Below are 24,618 nucleotides of genomic sequence, written 5' to 3' on the forward strand. Positions count from 1 at the left end.
ACTAACAGACACTTTATTAGATACAACTGGCTGGTACTGCCTCAATTCTTTGTTGCATAGATTCATCAAAGTACTGGAGTAACTTCTATGTGATTGCATGATTACATATCTGCTTTACACAAACTCTCAAGCAGGTATACATAATAAAGTGGCCACTTATGACCAAATGCCGAAAGGCAAAATCGAGTAACCTGAGATTAGACTCCGACCGAAGGCTCTTTGCTACATGTCTTTTGCCACTCTTTCTATTTCTCCCTACTTTACTGTCGCCTCTTTACTGCACTATATAATAACAAGTGAGTGTCTGACGAGTGTATAAGGTACTGCATATTTGGCAGCAAGAGTGTTTTTAAGAAAAGCTGTCGTAACGTGCACTGAAGCTTTTTAGGCAGGACCAGATGACTCAAAGGAAAACTGAAATTTCCATCTGCAGTCATTAATATTTGTGGCACTCTTCTGTTCAGGAACCTGAACGCTTTTCCATGCGTATACATGAAAAGCCAGGGGTGGCAAGAGGAGCAACAAAACCTCAACACAGATGAGCGCAGGCACTCAGGGAAACAGGGATGATAAGTCAGATGCAGAAAATATACAATGAAGTGGTGTAGAGTTGGGTTGCACAGAAGCTTGCAGATGCACGACAGCCAACAATGAGGTTAAATATTATTTTTTTGATCTTATTAAAGGGATCTTTACCTACATTTGACATAATAGGACAGGAAAAAGAAAATACACATTCACAGAAGGAAGAGGACTGCACAGTTTTTCACAGCGCATCACTACACTTATTCTTCTCTTGCAGTCTCAGCTCATAGAACACCAGTCATTTATATCTTATCAAGACGTATGCTCTGTTCTGGAAGTTGTTACACAGTAGAAAAACACACATAACTCCACCCAGCTGAGACCTCCTACATCCTCATACTCCCATGAGCTTTTCACACGCCCCCAGCATTCACTACTGCATGACAGAAAACACCAAAACACCTCACATTTCTCTCTAACTGACCTGGCGCTGAACCCCCGAGCGGACAGACAGGTAAAAGCGTTCATATCAAATGTGGAGCGTGGACCAGAGACAATATCAGAGTAAAAGACACAAAAAGAAGACAAACTAGAAAAGTGAAACCACTCTGTGGACCCTGGCAGACTGAAGTGATGTTGGTAATGACACTAATGATGCTGCTGATCGTTACGATAAAGACGGCAGCAGCCTCGGCGCGCGGCTCTGAAATGGACATTAGACCTGGATTTCATCCCAGTTTGGCCAAACAAACCTCGTGCCCGTCTTGCCAGGTCATGTTTGGAGTCACGGCGTTTCCCTCCAACATCTCCAGCGCCCAGTGCCTGTGAGTACACACAAACACACAAGCACACAGAGACTCACACACAAAAGGATCCACTGGTTGTGGATCCAGATGTTTACTTTTTTTGCCATCATTGTTAGATTATATTAAGCTACCATGCCTAATCATCATCAATGTAACATTATAATACAGCGCTGTGCGGAATGAAACTTTACTGTATGATACTGTCAGCTGTTTGTTATTTTTCTTTGTGTTTCATCCTGATTTTAAAGAAGCACACTATTCATTTAAATGAATTAAATTAATGTGATGTAATATTTAAAGTGTAACACTGCTAGAGTGGTGAAAAATTCATATAAATCCCCTGAAAATTAGAAAAGCCCATAGAAAGCCTTCAATGGAGTGTCACACATGTTAATAGATTTTATTCCCCATTCTGTTTACTGTTTTTAAGGAGATGTATGTACCAGTTTTCCTCGGATTACATTATTCCCCCTCCCCTCTAAATGAAGTCTACCTATCACCTGATCACCATTCTTTTCTGGTAATTGTTTGCAGGCAGTATTTGATAGCATGCTTACACTTTTCTTTCTTTGAGACTCACAAGAGCTAGAAAAACTAAGGAATAGTCAAGTCCAAACCAGCAGAGCCAAAAAGATACCTTTCTGTCTTTACCAAGCTTTACTAAATACATGATCCCAGATATTCAATAATGCAGCTTAAAAGTTTTTCATTCCTTTTTGAGTACCCGCATCTCTCACGCTCCACACATTAAGTTTAAAATAGACCCAGTGATGTAATTCGAGTTTTTTTTCTTTCTGTAGCTTGAAAGTTTGCTTTCAAGAAAGCCTGAAACTTTAAACCTGAACAACCACAAAGTACATAAATTATAGCTTCTGCTGTTTTGTAGTCTGAGCTGATTTCCTTATGTGGAGCAACTTTAATTTGTATAATTGGCGACATCCCTCAAACTGACATGCGAGTGGAGCAGCAAATGTGTCTATAAATCCCACCACCCATTCACCATATTAAAGCTATACAGTAGCTATGAAATGTTTACAAATTTGAATCTCATCCGTGAACGTGCATAATCATCCGGACGTTCCTGTCTAATCCTCGCTCATCTGCCTGGACGAGTGGTTCAGTTTTGCTCTCAACTTGACTCGGTTGGTTTCATTAAACATTTAGTGATTCGGGGAAATGCATGCAAAGTTTTTCTGCTCATCCTCGGCACCTTGTAGCGCAGCAGCAGCTACTTACTATTGTTGGCCACTGAGCAGGTAGCCACAGGTTAAAGACCCCCCGCTGAGTTTTCTTGTAAACAAACAAAATGAAGGGTTTAAAAGTCAGAGCTTCCCACCAGGACAGTCTGGGTTATGAGCTTGCAGTCTTTTTCTTTTTCTTATGCTACTTTGTGTGTTACTGTTATCAATCAGCAGAATACAGGATGAAACTGTCGAAGGATTGCGCATTGTGTTGTCTGCACTATAACACGATGATTGCCTTAGCTGTTGCCCAGTTATGATAAAGTCCTGTTTGTACATTTTTTTTTTAATACAGATTAAGCAATCAAGACATTCATTCATGATTTTGGTACCAGGAAAATGAGCAAAGTTCCCATCTTTAGTGTAGAGAAATCCAAGCCTCAGGTAAAGTTAGGGCTGTGCGATATGACCAAAATCTCATATCCCGATATAAGAATTCTATCGTCCGATAACGATATAAATCACAAAAATGTAACATTTTCTGTAAATTCTGTGAATCTCGGGCAGCTCGACTTGCGTGAAGTGTTCCAGCTGTGCGTCATGTAGCTGGAGTCGAGTGTTTTAACCCATGCATGAAACGATACATTTTTAGACATAAGTTGTAAAGGCCACAGTTTTCTTTGTGAGTATTGCGGGGAAAAGCCTGTTCTAATGTTTGAGTCTAAGGTTTATTTTTTAGGACCTGGCAGCTCTTTTTTAATTCTCATCTGTAAATAATCTGCTCTTTCACGTGATTCAGTTTATTTTGAAAAGTCTCAACAGGATCTTGAGCTTTATTGTGAAAGGTTTATGTGGAACATAAACAAGCGGACACGCGATGCTGTTACAGTCGTTGTTGCTAACCACAACAAATAAAAACAGGCGCTTGTCCGTCCCTGTGGTTATATAAAATATAAGAGAAAGAGAGAACTTTAAGAAATTAATATAGCCACTACAGTGACCATCAAAACGATGAAAAAATATTGCCGTAAACAGTTTATTTTACAACACCACGAAACAAACGATAGCGTAAAATGAAACTTAGACGTTTTTATATTGTCATCCGATATATATCGTTATATCAAACAGCCCTAGGTAAAGTTATTTCTACTTTCATAGTGTCACTTTAACCTGTAGTGCTTGATTAAAGGTGACATGATTGATTTAGGTGTCTCATGCAGATCTGAGGGTGATGCCACTCATAGTAAACAGTGACCTTTTGCTTTGGCTGCTTAAACATTTGCAAAGAATCTCAAGGCCTTCCAGAGAAAGAGACAGGGTGAGGTGAAGATTAGAATCACCCTAAGCATTTATTCAAACTTCTATCGAAACGTACACACGAGCAGTTTCTCCTTACACAATCTATCTTTCCAAAAAAACAGAACAAAAAAACATAGCCTATGAGTAAATACAGCTGACACACACTCAAGACAAGGACACACTTGTGGCAGAAGAAGCAAACATCCCTAGAGATGCGCTGCGATCTCCCAGGAGGCCATGCGTGTGTTCTCTTCTGCTCTATATTTTGCTCGAAGGTCAAGGCTCGGGAACAGTGGGGATATTTGCAAGTATGCAGTAAGTATGCTGCAAGTATGCAAGACCACATGCAAAGAGCTTGGGAACTCGTGTAGACTTTCTTCACATATATTTTGTTTCACACATGAAAAGAAAAAAAATCTCATCGTGACTGAGTAACTGACCTTCTTCATTGGTCAGTGTGCACACAAAGCCCCTGCGAGCCTTGTGATCAGTGTGAAGTGCTGAAACCTGATGTGAGTGGCTGTTTCTGCATCAACAGGGAAGTTAAGCAGACGCAGATCAGAGAGATTCAGCAGGGCGCCTTCTCCAGCCTCCAGCACCTAATGGAACTGTAAGTGTGCGCCTGTCGATTATGTTTGTTCTTCGATGCGGAGCATAATGTGCTGAGGAGGTCAAAACACACGAGATATGGATCATCCAAACAGACGGGGAATGATTCAGTTGCATTCCTGGTAACACAGCCAGGAATGCCACTGTATTCATTCAATAAAACAATTGATCTCAATTTTTTTTTATTGAATGAATAAAATCACTTTGGTCCACATTCATATTTAACAAGAGCTGGAGTTATAGATATTGATTTTGTACTCATGTGACAATTTGTACACGGTGCCAATTACGTTATCACTTTGCTTTCTACATAAATATATTTCTACAATAAACTTTTATAATTAGCAAACAGTGATTTCAAATTAAATTGTTCTTTTTTTCTGCTGCTATGAATCATTTTAATTAGTAGTGATTAAAATATTGCTCAAGCAAGGATCAGTTGTTCAGCTTCAAAAGTGAAAATAGTTGCAGGTGCTGACTCTTACATGTTAAAGTGTAAAAGAAAGCAATCACAAGCTAAAAAATGGGCAAATGTTTGATAATAGATTGAACTTTTTAGTTGCCTCTGTTGTGATTTTCATGATTCATCTGCAGAGTTTATTTAAGGGACTTATTGATTTTAAAACCATAGGAATTGCAAATAGAAACTGTGTTTTGCACATATATTTAACCAGGGTGTGTCCTACACCCAAAGTTTGTTTTTATTTTTTAATAACTTTACAGGAAAAATCCAAGGATTCTGTCTGATTTGAGACATCGATTACAAAAAAACCCTCCTATAATAACTTTTATATTCTTTACTTTTTCTTTTACTCGTCATTACTGCCAACTACAGGACCATATCCGAGAACGACATGCTGGAGAGTATCGGTGCTTTTGCCTTTTCTGGCCTCCCTCAGCTCACCAAAATGTGAGTATACTGATTACTAAAAGCCGCTGACTGCATAAAACAGATTTTATCCTACATGTTTGTGTTTAGTCTTTGTAATGGAACATGAAGAGCTCTGGCCTCTGAGGAAGATCACCCAAATAGTTGAGAAGTTAAGCATCCGAGGGGTGGCGGAGACAAAAAAAGACTCCAAAGAATGAGTGTGAATGAATAATAGACCACATGATTTTTTAAAATATATTTCATATTCGTGTGTTTCCCTCAGTTTAATATCTAAAAATGCTGCTCTGAGGAATATCGGGGCTTTTGCTTTCTCCGACCTCCCTGAACTCAGTGAGATGTAAGTATAACTGGCAGGATAATGGCACCTGTGAAACCCCGTAATTGCAAACCAGTCATTTATATTAATGAGAATCTGACTGAAATATGTTTCTTTCAGAATCATAACAAAGTCAAAACACCTGAGTTCCATCCACCCCGATGCATTCAGGAACATGGCAAGACTACGGTTCTTGTGAGTACTCAGTGAGAGTTCACATTTCTACCACAGTTTGTCTCTCAAAACTGATTGTGAGTCCAAAATAGGTCACGGGTGACAGCCCTACTTCTGATGGCCCGCATGATCGAAGACATTATTTTTTAATGAGCTTGGCTCCCCGGTGTCACCCTTCATCCCCAACATGGGGGGGGGGAAAAGTCTTTTTTTTCCACAAAATGACTTAAAGGCCATTTCATGACTGCTACTTTAATTTGTTGCAAACAAAAAAAGTCTTATTTTATGTCTTTTGAAACAATCTCAAAGTAGCAGTTTATAAAGAACACTGCAGCGCTCAAATCCCTTACAGACATTCTTAACTGTTACTGTTTGTCCCAATTTGTGAAACTGGGACACATAAACAGAAATCTGTGACAAAAAAGAATAAAGCGATTGCTTTTTTAAAGAGGGCCACCTTAGTGCAAGTTTAGTTTGTTTTCAAATAGTTTACTTGGGGGTCGTGGGGATGTTATTATTCTTGTTTCCGGCTTTGCAAAATTTGTAGTTCAAAATACTCCTTATTCATCTTATGCAGCCTATGGAAATAATCCATTTCATCTATGAGCAGGTGGGTGAGGCTCTAGACCAGGGGTCCCCAAACCCAGTCCACGAGGGCCGGTGTCCCTGCAGGTTTTAGATGTGTCCTTGATCCATCACAGCTGATTTAAATGGATAAATTACCTCCTCAGCATGTCTTGCAGTTCTCCAGAGGCCTGGTAATGAACTAATCATGTGATTCAGGTGTGTTGACCCAGGGTAAGATCTAAAACCTGCAGGGACACTGGCCCTCATGGACTGGGATTGGGGACCCCTGCTTTAGACTTAGAGCCAGACCTGTGTAAGAGGATTATAATAGGAATTCTGGCCCTCTTTAACATCACACAGAGCCAAAAGTAGAAAAAAACTGTCGGAGCAGCCTGAGGCCTGAGCTTTTGGCTCACAGGTATTACTTGACTATATGAAAGGTCCTGGGATTGAAATTGTACACCGGTTGATGGGTGATTTTAAAAGATTTTAAATTGGCTGTATTGGCGCCTACACCTGATTTAGAATATTTTAAATGGCTGATCCTGTTTCCTGATCCACTAAAGGAAACACGAGAAATCAAATCAGAAGTCACTGACTGACAATCAAAGACAAAGACCAAGGAAACACTACATATACATACACACACACAGATAGGGGTAACAGCTGGTTTCCAGTTGGTTATTAAACAGATGAAAACAATCAGACAGTCTGATGACTGAATGGCAAACAATCACAAAAAGAGGTAAAAGTAGGAAGTAAAACCAAACATAACACAGGATGTAAACAAGAGACAATTAGACATGAGGGCTACGACTAAACGTGATAACAGCAACAGCAACAGCAACCCTAACCCACAAATATAGCAGGGACCGAAACACAACAAATGGCCTACATTACAAAAACACGTTGGACCTCATTGGTAAACGGTGCCTATGCACCAATCTGTGCATAAACCATGAATATGAATATTTCATGCACAAATCTGTGATTCATCGTAGCCCGAACCCTAACCTTTAATCCAGGAGTTCTCAAACTTTAAAGGGTCTTCATAATGTTGACATCCAATTAGCTGGTTCAGACTTAAAATCACTTATCAACATGGAGTGACTCAGAGATATATTTAGTATAATTAGCTACCTGGCTGGTTAATAAGCCAGGCTACTCAGCAGTTGTAGCTCAGCGCCCCCTGAGAGGAGCAAATGTTTTCATGACAGACTGATGTGAAGTGTCACAATTATATCAGAGGTTCTGCAGTGAAAATGTGGGAGGAAGCAATGGATACGTTACACTTTTGTTATTAGTAGAAAGTTTCTCCATTAGTATACATGTCTCTTTCAAGGAGCAAGACTTTATTGTAATTCTTTAAAGTTATCTTGAGCAAAAGTTCTCCAGGCTTTCTGAAGTTTTTCTTTAGACACTGTTTGCTTTTTTTAGTCATTTTTATTCCACCTGACCATTTTCAGAGGAATGGGTTTTTGTTTTGTTTTTTTTGTTTGCTTGTTTTGTAAGTCACGTAATGCTAAAATATGAATCATAAGCATGAAAAATTCACCTAACTTGGGGGAGAAACTAGAGTTGTATTTTTAGGCAATTTGTTACTAGCTGCCACAAAAACACATAATTTGTCCCCATTTTTATTACTGAATTTTTTAAAAATGCCAATGATAGCACACAGAGCAACGAACATAAAATGGCATTTTTGCACCAACAATGAGATTCCCGAGAATCGTCTTTAAGTTATGTTAGGATGGCAGACACATCAGACATCAGTATGTCTTTGTTATTTTTTAATCTAATTTATTACAATGGATGAGACAGTGTATGTGATTTTATCACTGCTACTCCCTGCTTAGTGTCTGCTTTTCAGAGGTTACAATTTAGTAACATGTTCTGGTTAAACCTTTACTTTTACATCACAGGACTATCTCCAACACCGGGCTCAGGATTTTTCCAGACTTCTCCAAGATCCATTCCACCGCCTGCTTTCTGCTGTAGGTCTCAGTACAATTACAAAAAACGATCTCATATACACGCCTCCACATGTGAATTTATAGGCTATTATATGCATACAGAATTAAATACTCCCATAAGAAATCACACCACTAATCATATATTACTGCAGTAAGAATTCAGCAGTTCTTACCAAACAGACTATCAGGAACACGCACCATCTGTCCCTAGCCGTCATCCTTTAAAAATCCATATTCAAATTGTCTCCCAACTGACATCTGTCATCTTCAAAAAGACAGTGGATTAGACAGGCACTGCTGAAGGCTTCCTAATGTTTTACACCTTCTGCTGTTTTGGGGGGGGTTTCCACTAAAAAATGTATTTCTACCACTTACTTAGCAATAGTGGTCATTTATCTTAAAGTTTTTGTTCTTTGTACTGCTTAGGGATCTTCAGGACAACAGCCACATAAAGAGAGTCCCTGCCAATGCCTTCAGAGGCCTCTGCACTCAAACCATTGCAGAGATGTAAGCGATTCATCTTTCTTTTTTAGAAACACATCACCCTCACAGATCCAAGTGGGCATTACATGCACAGTGATGAATGTTCCACGAAATGCTCTTTGCCCTCTTCACTGAGTTTCTCCTTTTTTCTATGTTTCATACTCATACTTTTATTGCCTTTTATACATTTTTGTGCTTTCCTTTTCAGCTGCAGATCATTAATCTAACATAAAATTACATTTTTTTGCTTTTTGCATATGTCACAGATTGTTTTCTTTGAAAAAAAAAATGAAAGCATTAGTGTAATTTTGAGATAGCAGTAATTAATTACCTCTATTTAAGGCTTCTTGATGCTTTCACTCAATCATTTTCATCTGTAAAAAAAACTGCTGCTAGTTTAAAAATTAAGATTTTAAATCAACCCACATACTAATAGAGCAATGTTGTACAGAAGAGTGAGCCAAAGGTTCTCCACAATGATGTAAGAGACCGATAAAGTCATACAGAAACAACTTACCAAAGTTATGCTACTCAAGGTGATTCTACAAGCCACCAAATTCTGGGGAGTTTAGTTTTAGTGTTTAATTTTTAACAGGACTTCAGAGAGTCCTACGAAAACTTTGTTAGCAGTCATTTGGTAGGTACAGATCGAAAATTTGAGTTAGCATTAGTTCAACCATGACAGGTTCCAGTAGTGAAGATGCAGCTTAATTGCTAATGAATTATTGATATCAATCCCGTATTACTGAAGCCAGTGTGACCTTTTTGATTTTAAAAACCTTTGCTGACAGCACTACTTTTACTTGTAGCAGTAGTTTAGCTGTTTGTTTAATGTGCCTAAATCACCAGGAGCTTTAGCCAGCAATAGGTTAGCTTAAAAGTTAGCTTAACATAGGAGACAGCAGTGGAGCCACATTTCTGTATAATTTACTGTATAACTTAATTTATAATTTATCTACTAATAAAAATTGTATTTGTTCAGCTCTTGTGGTTTTACAGGGATGATATGTCTGACTATTTCTTGGCTTTAAGTAGCTTATCGGGCAGTCAGGAAGTTACTCTACCTATCCAACAAATAGTCTGGCACATAACCTCGTGTAAAACTGTTTTGATTTGGGGGTTGTTTTTTTTTTACACTTTCAAAAAAACAATATAATGTGTTAACTAATGAGTCTTACAGGAGGGAGTAGGTGGATTTTTTAAACCTTTGAATTGTGCCAGGCTAGTTATCATTATTATTATTTCCTTCCAGGCTTTGTACTAAGCTAATTCAGAAAGGGTGGTACCAGTTGAAGGAAATAAATGTCAAATTTGCTTTTACATGTAAAATATGTAAGTATGTATCACTAAATGCCACTCACTCATCATTCCTACAGGAATAAATGCACTCTGCAGTCCCAGTTACCTCTTATGAACTCTGATAACTGGGAATCAAACTGCATAGTCTTCAGCTTATGAAGAGCAAAAAGTCTACTTTAAATTCTGTGTCTGATAAATAAATATTCGTTCAAATTCAAAGCTTCAGGGCCATCATTGGTAGGCTGTGACTCTCTGCACCCAGACTTCAAAGCAAGTTTATTATTCTGTGACTGCGCGGTAAAAAAGCGAACAAAACCATCTTTGTTTGTGCAGCTTTTATCTACAGAACTCGATGTTCTCCAATTCAGTCAGCAGTGCCGGGCTAGTTGTTATTATTAACTTTTTTTCCTACCAGACTTTGTGCTATAGTAATCCAGAAGGCTGCTGGCTGTAAATTAATAGAGATGGATAAAAGGACCATCAGCCAGCAGGCCACAGCCAGGCTCCACCATCAGCCAGCAGGCCACAGCCAGGCTCCACCATCAGCCAGCAGGCCACAGCCAGGCTCCACCATCAGCCAGCAGGCCACAGCCAGGCTCAGCAGGCCACAGCCAGGCTCAGCAGGCCACAGCCAGGCTCCACCATCAGCCAGCAGGCCACAGCCAGGCTCCACCATCAGCCAGCAGACCCAGCCAGGCTCCACCATCAGCCAGCAGGCCACAGCCAGGCTCCACCATCAGCCAGCAGGCCACAGCCAGGCTCCACCATCAGCCAGCAGGCCACAGCCAGGCTCAGCAGGCCACAGCCAGGCTCCACCATCAGCCAGCAGGCCACAGCCAGGCTCCACCATCAGCCAGCAGACCCAGCCAGGCTCCACCATCAGCCAGCAGGCCACAGCCAGGCTCCACCATCAGCCAGCAGGCCACAGCCAGGCTCAGCAGGCCACAGCCAGGCTCCACCATCAGCCAGCAGGCCACAGCCAGGCTCCACCATCAGCCAGTAGGCCACAGCCAGGCTCCACCATCAGCCAGCAGGCCACAGCCAGCAGACCCAGCCAGGCTCCACCATCAGCCAGCAGGCCACAGCCAGCAGACCCAGCCAGGCTCCACCATCAGCCAGCAGGCCACAGCCAGGCTCCACCATCAGCCAGCAGGCCTAGCCAGGCGCCATCATCAGAAATTCCGCTTCCGGGTCCTTCGTGGTGGCCGCCTCGTGCTCTCGCTTCAGTATGCCACCCAAGAAAGGCCCAACACCAGAGGAGGTTGAGGACATTAAAACCTCCCTCGGAGCGCTGTGCGGAGACGTGGCCGCAGTCAGGGCACAGCAGGAGCTGCTTCTGGGGCTTCTGGAGGAGGTAAAACAGCTACGCCTCCAAAATGCCGAGAAGGACAGACGGATCATGGATCTCGAGCGGCGGGTGGATGAGCTGGAGCAGTACACCCGTACGAACGACGTGGTCATCAGCGGTATTAAAATCAAGCCGCGCTCGTATGCGCACGCGGTGGCCGGGAACGTCGGGGAGCCCAGCGACGAGGAGACCCGCTCGGTGGAGCAACAGGTGGCGTCCTTCCTCCAAAGCAAGGGGATAGAGATGGACCTGGAGCACATAGAAGCATGTCACTCACTGCCCAGGAGGAGTGACAGACCGCCGGCCGTCGTTATGAGATTTGTCAATCGGAAGAACAAGGTCGCACTGCTGAAACAAGGACGCAAACTGAAAGGCACGGACGTTTTCATTAATGAGCATCTGACACGAAAAAACGCAGACATCGCGAGGAAGGCAAGGCAACTGAAGAAGAACGGTAAAATACAACATACATGGGTAACAAACTGTAAGATTTTCATTAAGCTAAACGGGACACCAGAAGAGGCAAAAGTACTGATAGTGAGGAACATGGAGGATCTGGACAAGTATAACTGACACCAATGTATCAATTACACCAGGAAATGACATGGACACGTTGAAATTAGTTCTTCAACAGAAAGTAATTGATCTAGATTGTGAATATAAGGAGCATAATATAATAGATCCAGAAATAGATTCTGAAAGTAACTTTCTCTCTTCTTTTGTTAAAAATTGTAATTATTTCACTCAGGAACAATATGAAAAAGAAATTAACCTAGACGGGAAGCTCTCATTAATTCACTTTAACAGCAGAAGTATGTACTCTAATTTTGATTTCATTAAGGACTATTTGCAACAATTTTCTCGCCCCTTTAGTATTATTGTCATGAATCGCTGTGTGGCAGGCAAGCAGGAGTGGTGGACCCAAAATGCAGAACTCAGACACGGAAGTGAAACTTAAGGCGCAGCTTTATTGCTGGGAAAAACCTCGTACAAACTAAACTCACCAAAAGAAAACCAAAAGTCAGAACAGAGGAACCAAGGACTGAAACACTGGAAAGAAACACTAAACTGGAGCAGGAGACCAAACACTAGGAACATAGAAGCAGAACACACAGCTAGTTGAGGGTACAACGCGACACCGAGTAGGGGAAGACACAGACACTAAATACAAGAGGTGAACGGAGCAAAGAGGAAACAGCTGGGAGACACGGCTGACGTTGATTACACTAACGAGACAGGGAGAGCACAAAGCTGAACGCACTGACAAAGGACACAGACCTACAAAATAAGACAGGAAGCACACGCCAGACAGAGACAGACTCGTAAACAGGCATAATGACGTCATGGACAAACAGAGGGACATACGGGCAGAGAAGACCAAGCACAGGCAACCTAAACCAAACATAATCATCATCGTCATCAACATCATCATCAGATAACTAAAGAATCAGAATATAATTGTAATCAAAACAGTATCACCAGAGAATAACCAATCCATAATGCAAAAATAAACCAAAACATAAGAAGCTCAAAATGCTGGGTCGACCCGACCCAGGACCGTGACAATTATAGCCATCACTGAAACTTGGTTCAATGTCGATAAAGGAATAGATTTTTGTTTGAATGGATATGATTTAAAATACATGAATAGATTAAATAAGGCGGGCGGCGGGGTTGCTATATATGTTCATAACTCTATAAAATATAATGTTGTAACAACTATGTCTATGGCTATTGATGGAATTTTGGAATGTTTGACTATTGAGATTATGAATGAAAAAAAGAGAAATGTTATAATAAGTTGCATATATCGGACACCCAGTTCAAGTATTGACACTTTTAATGAATGGATAGAAAAAACGTTTGCTTCGGTGAACCAAAAATTACTATTTATCTGTGGTGATTTTAACATTGATTTGCTAAATCCAACAAGGTTAAAAGCCATTGATGACTTTACTGACACAATGTACAGCTTATCACTATATCCAACAATAACAAAGCCAAGCAGAATAACATCACATAGCGCCACTATTATTGACAATATTTTTACTAATGTCATGGATTTCCAAATTAATAGTGGCCTGCTTGTCTGTGATATAACTGACCACTTACCAGTTTTTACTTTGTGTGACTGTGATTTAAAAAAAATAGATACCAAGATCATGATAGCAAAGCGAACAATAAATGAAGAAGCAATTCATGCCTTCAATTTCGATTTAGCACAACAAGATTGGAGTTCGGTGTATGAAGAGTCAGATGTGGACAAGGCTTATGATAATTTTCTAGATATTTTTACTATGTGGTACAATAAACATTGTCCTGTAAACGAACACATGACAAAGAAAAAAAAGATAAAAAGTCCTTGGCTCACAAAAGGAATTATTAATGCTTGCAAAAAGAAAAACAATCTGTATAAACAGTTTATCAAAGTAAAAACAAAAGAAGTGGAACAAAGATATAAAGCATATAGAAATAAATTGACTGATATTATAAGAACGAGCAAACAACTTTATTATAGAAGAAGATTATATGAAAATAAAAACAATATAAAAGGAACTTGGGATGTGTTAAACAACTTAATTAAACAAGGATCTTCTGGAACATCATATCCTGAATATTTTACTGATGCAAATGGTGAAAATCACAACATGAGTAATATTGTCGATGGGTTCAATAAATTCTTCATAAATGTTGGCCCAGAACTAGCAGCGGACATCCCGTGTCATAAAAATGAAAATATCAGTAATATAAAATCAAATCCCTTTTCACTGTTCCTCTCAGCTACAAATGAGCAAGAAGTAATAAATATCACATTAGAATGTAAAAGTAAGTCTTCAATGGATTATCATGACATAAATATGTCTGTAGTTAAACAGGTTATTCTGAATATTGCTAGTCCCTTAACATATATCTGTAATTTATCATTTCAGTCCGGTTGTTTTCCAAAAAAAATGAAAATTGCGAAAGTAATACCACTATATAAAAGTAATGACAAACACAGTTTTACCAATTATAGGCCTATTTCTCTACTGCCTCAATTCTCAAAAGTTCTAGAAAAACTTTTTAATTCAAGATTAGAAAAATTCCTTGAAAAACATCAAATAATAAATGTTGGTCAGTATGGTTTCAGAACGCAAAGAACCACTTCAATGGCGATAATTGAGGCAGTAGAAGAAATTACTGATACACTGGATAAAAATAAATATGCAGTTGGTATTTTTGTTGATCTCAAAAAGGCCTTCGACACAATCAATCACTCAATTTTACTGGATAAATTGGAAAGATATGGTATTCGAGGGAAAGCTGGTAACTGGTTAAAAAGTTACCTAACGGGTCGGGAACAATATGTTAGCATAGGGCATTACCATTCAGAGAAACTTGGTATTACATGTGGTGTTCCCCAAGGGTCAGTGTTGGGACCAAAACTTTTCAATGTATACATAAATGATATTTTTGATGTTTCTCAAGTACTTAAACTCATACTGTTCGCAGATGACACCAACATATTTTTCAGTAGCGATGATTATACTGATCTTGTAATGACCGTAAACAGGGAGCTACAATTAATAAAAAAATGGATGGACATAAATAAATTATCATTAAATATAAATAAAACTAAAGCAATGTTTTTTGGTAATTTAAAATATAATATAGAATTACCAATTATCATTGAAGGTGTACCAATTGATAATGTGAGTGAAAACAAATTTTTGGGAGTTATAATTGATAACAAAATTTCATGGAAACCCCACGTCAGACACATAAAAACCAAAATTTCTAGAAGCCTCGCAGTTTTGAACAAAGTGAAACAATTCCTTGATAAAGATGCACTTCGTACTCTGTACTGTACCCTGGTTCTTCCATATCTTACATATTGTGTGGAAGTGTGGGGAAATACATATAAAAATACAACTAATCCATTAGTCACAGTACAGAAACGAGCACTGCGTATTATTCACAAGGCTGGTTATCTAGATCATACTCACAAATTCTTTCTTCAGGCAAAGTTACTTAAATTCCAGGATCTGGTTAATTACAATACATCCATAATTTTTTATAAAGCTTTTACTAAACTTTTACCGGCAAATTTACAAACTAGATTTGAAATTCGAGAAAAGGTTTATAATGTGAGAGGCTTTGGAGAATTCAAATTACCCAGAACTCGAACAACCCGTAAAGGCTTTTGCGTGTCTGTATGTGGTGTGAAAATCTGGAACAGTCTGAGTTTACAATTGAAACAATGCAAAAATATTCATAGATTTAAATTTCTCTACAAACAGTTGGTCTGGTCACAGTATACTCAATGATGGGTTTTAGTGTGCTCTGTAATGTCTGTCCTCTTACCATTGCTGGTATGGATTCCAAAATAAAAAAAAAATAAATAAAGTGTGCGTATGTATGTACATATATGTACTTGTGTGTGTAGATATATATGTATGTATATGTATGTGTGTTTGTTACTTGTAGTTATTACTGCCTGTTACCTGTGGTAATGCAATTTATAATTTATATATTCTGTATTCAGTTATGAAGGCTCTAATTGTTGGTTGCGAGCTGCCGCTTAGATGCTTGTATGTGCCCGGGGCTGTTGATGGGTCTGTATGCAATGATGGGCGTAGCTGCGGGAAGTTTATTGTTTTTTTTGTTGATGAGTGAGTATAGGGGTGGGATTTAATAAGTTTTCTTCGTCCCACTCCTTTTTCAGGCAATTTTTGTTTTTTGTTTTGTGTATTTTATGTTCAATATAGGTATTTGTTGTGCCTGAAAATGAATAAATAAATGAAAAAAAAATGAAATGAATCAGCACTCAGCAAGAAGAAGCTGGATTTTTTTTCCATAAATGCAGGATCCTTCCAACAAAACATTTTGATGGCAGCGTCTGAGATCCATACTGTTAAATACAGAAGAAAAGTAGGAAGCAGAAGAGGCAGTAGAAGGCGACACAATCATATCAACGCTTTACTCAGTGTTGCACTAAAACTCTTTGTATTTGTACAGCTTTACTCACTGAGAACAAAAGAAGTGCAAACACTAAAATTGGCATTGATAGCTAAGTAAGTTTACAGTTGGAAATGTTCTGTGTTGGAGCCACATGACTGTAATTTGGCTTCCCTTTCTAATGACAGACGGCTCACCAGAAATGGCATCAAGGAGGTGGCAAGTGACGCCTTCAACGGAACAAAGATGCACAGATTGTGAGTCACAGGCAGAGACACAATTACAAACAGAAGATTTAAAAAAAAAACATACACATTTAACTCCACTCTCTCTTTCTCCCTTGCTCTCAGGTTCCTAAGAGGCAACCGACAGCTTACTCACATCAGTCCCAGTGCCTTTGTGGGTTCCAGTGAGTTGGTGGTACTGTAAGCATGACATTCAACAGTAACTCATGCCTAAATGATTCACCCTGCTCATCATACCTTATTAAAGTCAGAATGTTGGAGAAAGCAGGGGGTGGGAGATGATATCTGCACAGACTTGGAAAATCTTTACAGATCTAAGATTAAAAATAGTTTAGGGTCAGGTGAACATGATGGACTCTACCTGGAAATAGAGATTTCTGTTTATTCCCCTAACAAAGAGACATGTCTACTGAAGTAAGAATCAGACAAATTATTTGTTATTCTTTTGGACTATCATCACTGTGATGTTTTTTTTCCTTCACTCCCTGGCAGTCACTTGGCAATCAAACAGTAGCTTCTCTTCAGCTTCTTTCTTTTCTTTTTTTTTTATTCAGCTGGCACTTCTCTTAAATCCAAGTGCATTTCATGAAAATTTATATTTTATGAACTGATCAAATCTCTATTACAGACAGCACACTAAGGGGAAGAGAAGAATCTGTTAAAAAGGCAGTTCACCCCTAAATTAAATTAATGCATTTTTCCTCTGGGCTGTGGTGACATTTATCCATCTAGATTGTTTTGGTGTGGGTTTCCCAGCTTTGGAGATATTAGCTGTAGAACTGTTTGCCTTCACTTACATGTGACAGAACTGAAAGACACTTGCCTTGCGGTGCTTAAACCATAAAAAATATTATAGTACTGTGCAGAAATCTTATATTTTAGAGTGAAAATTGTAAATGGATGCAGCGATTCTTTAAAACAGTGTAGAACGCAAGTGAGAGAGAGTTTGTCCTGACCTAACCCGCACACTGTGATAACGATTTGCACCAGAAATTTCACCTTCAGATTCATCACTCCATAAGACCCATCCACACTGATTTTCAGTCCAGTTCTTGTGTAATCTGGCATGCCTCAGCCTTTTCTTCCTGTTTTGCTTCCTTAAGAAGGGCTTCTTGACAGCCATCCTTTCACTGAGAGCATTTCTCATGAGCCTTCAGTGAACAGCAGATGGATAAGCTGAAGGGCCTGATGCGTCTCTCAGGCCCTGTGTCACGTCTTTGCTGGATTTTTTTCCTCCCATTTCTTATGGACAGGAAGTTCAAATGTTGTTGTTCATCTGCTGTCGATAGTTTTAGGGGCTGCTACTTCTTCTTTTCTCCTCCACTTGTCCAGTTTCCCTCATTTTTCAACACATTGAACACAATAACATGATTTGCCAAGCTTTTGGCTAACAGCTCTTAGGGAATCACCTTGGCTAAAAAAAATGTATTTTATGCCTGTCAAACTGCGGTATTATTTTAGTATTTCTGGTATATTCAGTTGAAGAAATTGGAACAAAAGATGTGTTTCTGTGACAGGCTGCTTGTAACAAAGTGCCTAAAGATACAATTTAGAACTGGTTCTTCGCTGAGATTTTTGTTATGTATAGACACGGCACTAGTTAATCACTTGAGTTAGGTGCTATTTTTATGCTTGAATGATTCATAGCTGAGTGTTCAGTAGTTGAACAAAACAACCCAAGTTTCCTTGTGAAAATGGTAAGTTTCGAGGATCGGACTGAAACTGAGTGAAAAAGCAGCCAATGTCCAAAGAAAGACTGAAAGTCCTTCTGAAAGCCTGGAAACTTGTTGCTGAAGACCACTCTGTAAAAATTTTAAGACACCAGGAGACGAAATCGTAAATGCAGTGGCACGAGTTAAAATTCAACTCAAGGCCCTTTGTCGCATGTTTTCTCCTACTCTCTCTCCTAGCTTTGGTGTCCAATAAAGGCAGAAAAAGGCTTAAAAATACCAAGAAAAAATGTCTCTTTCCCAAAACATGGCCAGGTTACTCAACAACAAAAACATATTGACAAAGCTTCCTGTGAGCAGGAGGAACTGTTTGCTTTCTGCTGCTTCCATTACAGCTCAATCGTGAATGGAGGCCATTAAGGTTTATCATTATGTCTTATAATGTGAACATGCCCCTCATTACAGGGAAATCCCATCTTCCACCAGGTGATAAGGCCTTTATGTAAGTTCCCCAAAGAAGGTCCACTCTCTTATGTTATGTCTTATTTCTTCTTGGTTATCTCTGCCAGGACCTACTCTTTAAAGTCCTTGTGATATGTTAATTTCCCTTTCAGGCCATGTCAACCTTGCGTAGGTTATCTAGGGCATTTTATCCATCTCCTCCACCACCAACCTTTGAACTCTTGGGGGGCAGTCACTATTTTCTATGTTCATCAGTTGAGCTCTGGTTTTTGAGATGTGGTCTTTGAGTAGAGTAGAAAGAAAACAAGGTTTGTTGAGTTTTTAAAAGTTTGTTTGTAGACAATTTAACTACCTCAAAGAAAGACTCTATTACGTTCGAGAAATGACAGAAATTTTGACCAGAAATGTCTTCAAAACCAAGCAGCTCACACCAAAAGAATTACTTCAATAAATACCACTAGAGCCCAGAGGAAAAGTATGTCTGTTTGCTTCTTGGGGGTGAACTGTCCATTTAAGCATGCTATTGATTCCGGAAATAAAATTTTAACTCACTTTTTTTCTCCGCTTGCTTCTGCAGAGACATCTCTGAAACAGCCCTTGCCTCTTTGCCAGACTCGATCCTTGGAGGCCTCAAGAGGCTGATCGCCGAGTCAGCCTTCAACCTGAAAGAACTTCCTCCTCTTCAGCTCTTTACCAAACTGCGCCAGGCAAAGCTGACATACCCATCACACTGCTGCGCCTTCCTGAACATGCACCGAAACAGGTACGCGTGCTCTGCCAGTCAAAAGACACCTGAAGATGTTTTTTTGGAAATTGTATGAGATTTGGGGGAAGTTGCTTCTTCACTTTGTTGCAAAGAGTTACCTGGTAGGATTGAAACCACTCTTACTGTTTATTAAATGTGGCACTACAGTGTGAACTGTCTGTGAAGCTTACATTCAGTCGCTTCAATCCAGTGGCTCTCTCACTGTGGGGTATAAAGACTACAAAAAGGCTGGGAAAAAAGCTATGAAGTGAAACTAAATTTAATTGGATTTTCTTTTGTAAGCGAAAATATAACAAACAAGATTTTTGATGCTGTTTTGGATCATAAATAATAATGTGGGCTGTTAGGCGTGAAGCATTTTTGCCTTTTGAAGTGAGGCATGCCAGGAAAATGTTGGGAGACACTGGGATGAGCCCTTACATGGACGTACACAAATGTGTGGGTTGGTTTGTTTTATGGTCTTTTCAAAATCCTATTTGTCCATTTCTGGTTAAATGCCACTGAGTCAACAGCTCAAGCAGTTGCTGAAACAAAACTCATTTACTTTGTTCCTGTGTTGTCCACTTTGTGTGTATTGTTGTGTACTAGATCGGGATGGCACTCACTGTGCGACAACCCCGAGGCTAAAAATAACCTGCACTTCTTTAGGGAACACTGCTCCAACTCCACCTCCATCACCTGCAGCCCAGCCCCTGATGACTTCAACCCCTGTGAAGATATAATGTCTGCTGCCCCCTTACGCATCCTCATCTGGATCATCTCTGTCCTTGCCCTGCTGGGCAACACAGTAGTTCTCCTTGTATTATTAGGTATGTTATGTAATTAAAAGGTATTTGGATATTTATGTCTAGAACACCTAAATAAATATTTCTCCAGCTCCATCACTGGAACTGACAGATCTTCAGGCCTTTCTGGTTTAAAGTAAACCCAGGAAAACTTTTTAATACATTGTTTACCTTCTCAGTTAATCTATTTTATCAGAGACCATTTCCTGAAACCTGACCAAAGACTTTTTCCCCGAAACTTAACCAAAATGTATGAAAGCGTGTTTCTGCCACTTTATTTGGCTATAATTTAACATTTTTGGCTATTAACTCCATTTTCTGAATTAGGTATCTCAAACATTTGACTTACTCAGAAGTTTTAGTTAGTAAGTCAAAACCTTGAGATGCGTAATTTAAATATTTGAGACAATAGCCTTAAATTTTGAGATATTTTGAATTTGGGTGTTGTTAGCAGCGAAGGCAGGAGGAACCCAAGCTGTGGCTCTGCTGCTCTGATCAGTCTGCAGTTACACATATCTGTGTGAAATACGCTCGGATGCCCTGTGGGTTCTGAAACCTTTCCTTTCATGTGCAGCATAGGTTTTGGGGAAACTGTAGCCATTCTGAGGGATTAGACACATGGACTAGCCATCCTTTGCCATGGGCCTCGAAAAGCCTCAGGCGCACCTCACAGGACACGCAGTTTCAGAAATGCTCTAACCCAGCTGTTTAGCCATGACAGTTTACTCCAAATTGTCTGGAAACTTCCTTTTACTTACCCACATTTCACGTTTCCAAAGCAGCGAAATAAAGAAGTGACTGCCCATTTTCTGCTTAACATATCCTACAACCCCATTAAAGGTGCTAATGCCATTGCTACCATGTTATTCACCCATTTAATATTTAATGTTATGGCTCATTGGTACTTTGGATCTGCTAAGTGGATTTTATTGCTGATATTTATTTATTTGTCTTCTTTATCTGTGATCAGGCAGCCGCTATAAGCTGACTGTTCCTCGATTCCTCATGTGCCACCTGGCCTTTGCTGACCTCTGCATGGGCATCTACCTGGTAGTCATTGCAACCGTGGATATGCTCACACGTGGACGGTACTACAACTATGCTATAGACTGGCAGATGGGCTTGGGCTGCAATGCTGCAGGCTTCTTCACGGTGTGTATTCATCACATCACATCACATAGTGACAACGCTCATTCAAGCATGTGTTTGAATTGTAAAGTAGCGTGTCTGTGTGTCATTTACAGGTGTTCGCCAGTGAGCTGTCAGTGTTTACCTTAACAGCAATCACCGTGGAGCGCTGGCACACCATCACGCATGCTCTGCGACTTGACCGCAAACTTCGCCTGAGACACGCTTGCATCATCATGACAATAGGCTGGATCTTCTCCTTGCTGGCTGCACTGCTGCCCACAGTTGGGATCAGCAGCTATGGCAAAGTGAGTGTTAAATTTCACCACTACATGCTGATACAATTACTACAAGGTGGTAACCAACCATCACTCTACTTTTATTGCTCTACTACTTTTACTACTACCGGTACTCCTAATACTGTAGGTGTCTGCTAATTTAGCCTGCCAGTCCATAGTTTATATTGTTGAATTATGTCAAGACCCCCGAATACTGTTTATTGTTTTTATTTCTTCATGCAGGTGAGCATCTGCCTCCCCATGGATGTTGAGTCCCTGGTCTCCCAGTTCTACGTGGTCTGTCTTCTCCTCCTCAACATCTTGGCGTTCTTCTGTGTGTGCGGCTGCTACCTCAGCATCTACCTCACCTTTCGCAAGCCTTCATCAGCGCCAGCCCACGCCGACACCCGTGTGGCTCAACGCATGGCCGTCCTCATCTTCACAGACTTCATCTGCATGGCTCCGATCTCTTTCTTCGCCATCTCAGCTGCCCTCAAGCTGCCTCTCATCACCGTCTCAGACTCCAAGCTACTGTTGGTGCTATTCTACCCCATCAACTCATGCTCCAACCCCTTCTTATATGCCTTTTTCACCCGTAACTTCAGAAGGGATTTCTTTCTCCTCGCAGCTCGCTTCGGGCTGTTTAAGACTCGAGCGCAGATTTACCGGACAGAGAGTTCCTCGTGTCAGCAGCCAGCGTGGACCTCTCCAAAGAATAGCCGTGTTATCTTGTATTCCTTGGCCAATACGCTAAGTCTAGATGGAAAACAAGAGTGCTGACTTTTACCCACATTTACAGGTATGGACTTTTTGCCTTGATTGCATATTATATCGATACAAACAGGCTGCTAATTCCTTAAAATGATGCCTTAGATCATGAATTTCGATTACTACCTGGGAAATTTTTTCTGTCTTCTTAGACCAGAAAGATCTAAGAAAAAACACAAAATTCAACCAAGTGAAAGGCAAAAGAGCTGAGAACTCATTTTTGACAATTTGACCCAGGAGTCTGCAAAACACAGTGATTGTTAAAATAAACAATGCTCTTGCTCTTGCTTCTGTTTGTGCTCCTAATCTGATTCTGTGTTTATTGGGCTTGAGCCAGTGAAGGCTTCCACTGAAGACTGCGCTTCGGTTAATAAATAGCATCCAGAGACCCAGCTCTCAACAGAAGTGATGATCCTCCATATAAAGATCTGGGTCAGTTCAACAAAGAAGTTGATGCTTGTCTCTGTGCAAGTCTGAGATCTCTGTTAGGGATGTACATGTGTGGTCAAGATTAGACTTCCAGGCCATGAGACCAGAGGTGTACAAGTCACAAAAAGCTTTTTATAAAATTATATTTATATGTCGCCACAATCTGAGCAGTTCAGACCCAAGAGAAAGCATGCATACCTACCATGTTTTCACCTCTCCTTTAAGGTTACACATAAATCACCATGTTTCAATCATAATAGTATCAGCTGACTATTCAGCACAAAGTAGACACAGTGTTCAGTGGCGTGTCTAAACTTGGTTACCTGAGCTATGCACTGCAGCAATCCATGCAAACATGACCACAAAAGAACTAATTATACACTCACTGGCCACTTTATTAGGTGTACTTGTTTGGCTGCTTGGTAATGCAAATACTTAATGAGCCAATCGCATGGCAGCAGCTCAGTGCATTCAGACACATAAACTGGGGCATTTTCAAGATTTTTTAAATGTGGTGGCATGGCAGAGACCAAGAATACAGTAGAGGGGGGAATTTAAATATTTGATTTGCAAAAAGATCAGAAAACTGACAGAAATTATTGGGTATGATTTTTGGTGTGCAACCCTGTGTTTTTTATTACAAGTTTATTGTGTGAAAAGTGGTGGAAAAAAAGTATTTAGACTTAACCTAAGTAAAAGTTGTAATTACACTTAAACAGCTTAATAGTTCACAAGTTATATAATCAAAATGTATTCAAAGTGCCTAAAGTAAACACACTCTTTATATAGAATGGCTATTTTTTTCTCGTCTCTTTAACGAGGCAGCTGTTGATGAGTTTGATTCCTGATATATTGTTCAATAGGTTCATTTATAAAACAAATACAATTAATGTACAAAATAAAAAGAAGCTAAGCTTTAAAATGAGTATTATGTAGTATGAAATTATAACAATTGTATCCAAAATAAAATGGAATCAAAAGCGGAAAGTAACATAACAAGGAAGCATTTAAATAAAGTACAAGTACAATAAATCTCTGCTTCAGTAAATTACTGGAGTAAATATACTCACTTACATTTCTAATTGTTGATACCAAGCTTTCATCCAATGGTGTTGACCATTGCAAGATTACTAAAGGGGGGGGGGATGCCACTCCAAGCTCCTCCCCCTCTAAACATGCCTCTATGTAAACGTAATCAAGACAACCTGCTAAAGTCCAAAATGAGCACCAGAATGGGAAAAAGGTGATTGGAGTTAATTTGATAGTGTCATTGTTTATGGAGCCAGATGGTCCCACATGTCGCCACAATCTGCTGGCCGGACTGCAAACTGATAGGATAGCAACATTAACTTAAATAACTTCTGTACAATCAAGGTGTGCAAGTTATGTAAGAAAACTGGGCATTGCTTAGTCTGATAACTCTTGATTTCTATTCTGACGTTCTTATAGTAGGTTCAGAGTTTGATGTAACGGAGCAAACTGAGTCACAAAGCTCAGATCATCTAAAACTGATTTCTTGAAAATGAAAAGGAGTTCACCACAGTCACCACATTTCACTCCAGCAGAGCACCTTTGGGATGTAGTCAAATGGGAGATCATCATCACCAGTGTTGGGTAAGTTACTTTAAATTAGTAACTTAGTTACATTACTAGTTACTTCTATCAAAAGTAACTCAA

General features: G+C 39.8%; 1 protein-coding gene across 3 annotated transcripts; it reads left to right on the forward strand.

Annotated features, from left to right (window-relative positions):
- Positions 1-977: 977 nt before the first annotated feature.
- On the forward strand, positions 978-22,799 carry fshr (follicle stimulating hormone receptor). 3 transcript variants are annotated; one of them, XM_076887608.1, is made up of 15 exons: positions 978-1,349; positions 4,350-4,421; positions 5,256-5,330; positions 5,575-5,649; positions 5,749-5,823; positions 8,292-8,363; positions 8,769-8,849; positions 16,599-16,667; positions 16,761-16,835; positions 19,365-19,550; positions 20,142-20,362; positions 21,309-21,490; positions 21,583-21,774; positions 21,988-22,277; positions 22,373-22,520. In XM_076887608.1, the coding sequence occupies exons 1-15, from the start codon at positions 1,159-1,161 to the stop codon at positions 22,389-22,391; spliced, it is 1,875 nt and encodes a 624-aa protein (XP_076743723.1). In that variant the 5' UTR covers positions 978-1,158; the 3' UTR covers positions 22,392-22,520. The 3 variants fall into 3 exon arrangements, with proteins under 3 accessions (XP_076743723.1, XP_004561214.3, XP_076743722.1); XM_004561157.3 differs by having other exon boundaries at positions 21,988-22,799; XM_076887607.1 differs by having other exon boundaries at positions 20,202-20,362; positions 21,988-22,799.
- The last annotated feature ends 1,819 nt before the right edge of the window (positions 22,800-24,618 follow it).

This window comes from Maylandia zebra, linkage group LG8, assembly GCF_041146795.1.
Source record: "Maylandia zebra isolate NMK-2024a linkage group LG8, Mzebra_GT3a, whole genome shotgun sequence".
Taxonomy (NCBI): domain Eukaryota; kingdom Metazoa; phylum Chordata; class Actinopteri; order Cichliformes; family Cichlidae; genus Maylandia; species Maylandia zebra.

What these genes read in the sequence shown, in the direction of transcription:
- fshr (XM_004561157.3), top strand. Translation starts at nt 1,159, where the DNA reads ATGTTGGTAATGACACTAATGATGCTGCTGATCGTTACGATAAAGACG. An exon ending in ACTCAAACCATTGCAGAGAT is followed by an intron (nt 8,850 to 16,598) that starts GTAAGCGATTCA and finishes TTCTAATGACAG; the next exon opens with ACGGCTCACCAGAAATGGCA. An exon ending in AGTTCTCCTTGTATTATTAG is followed by an intron (nt 20,363 to 21,308) that starts GTATGTTATGTA and finishes ATCTGTGATCAG; the next exon opens with GCAGCCGCTATAAGCTGACT.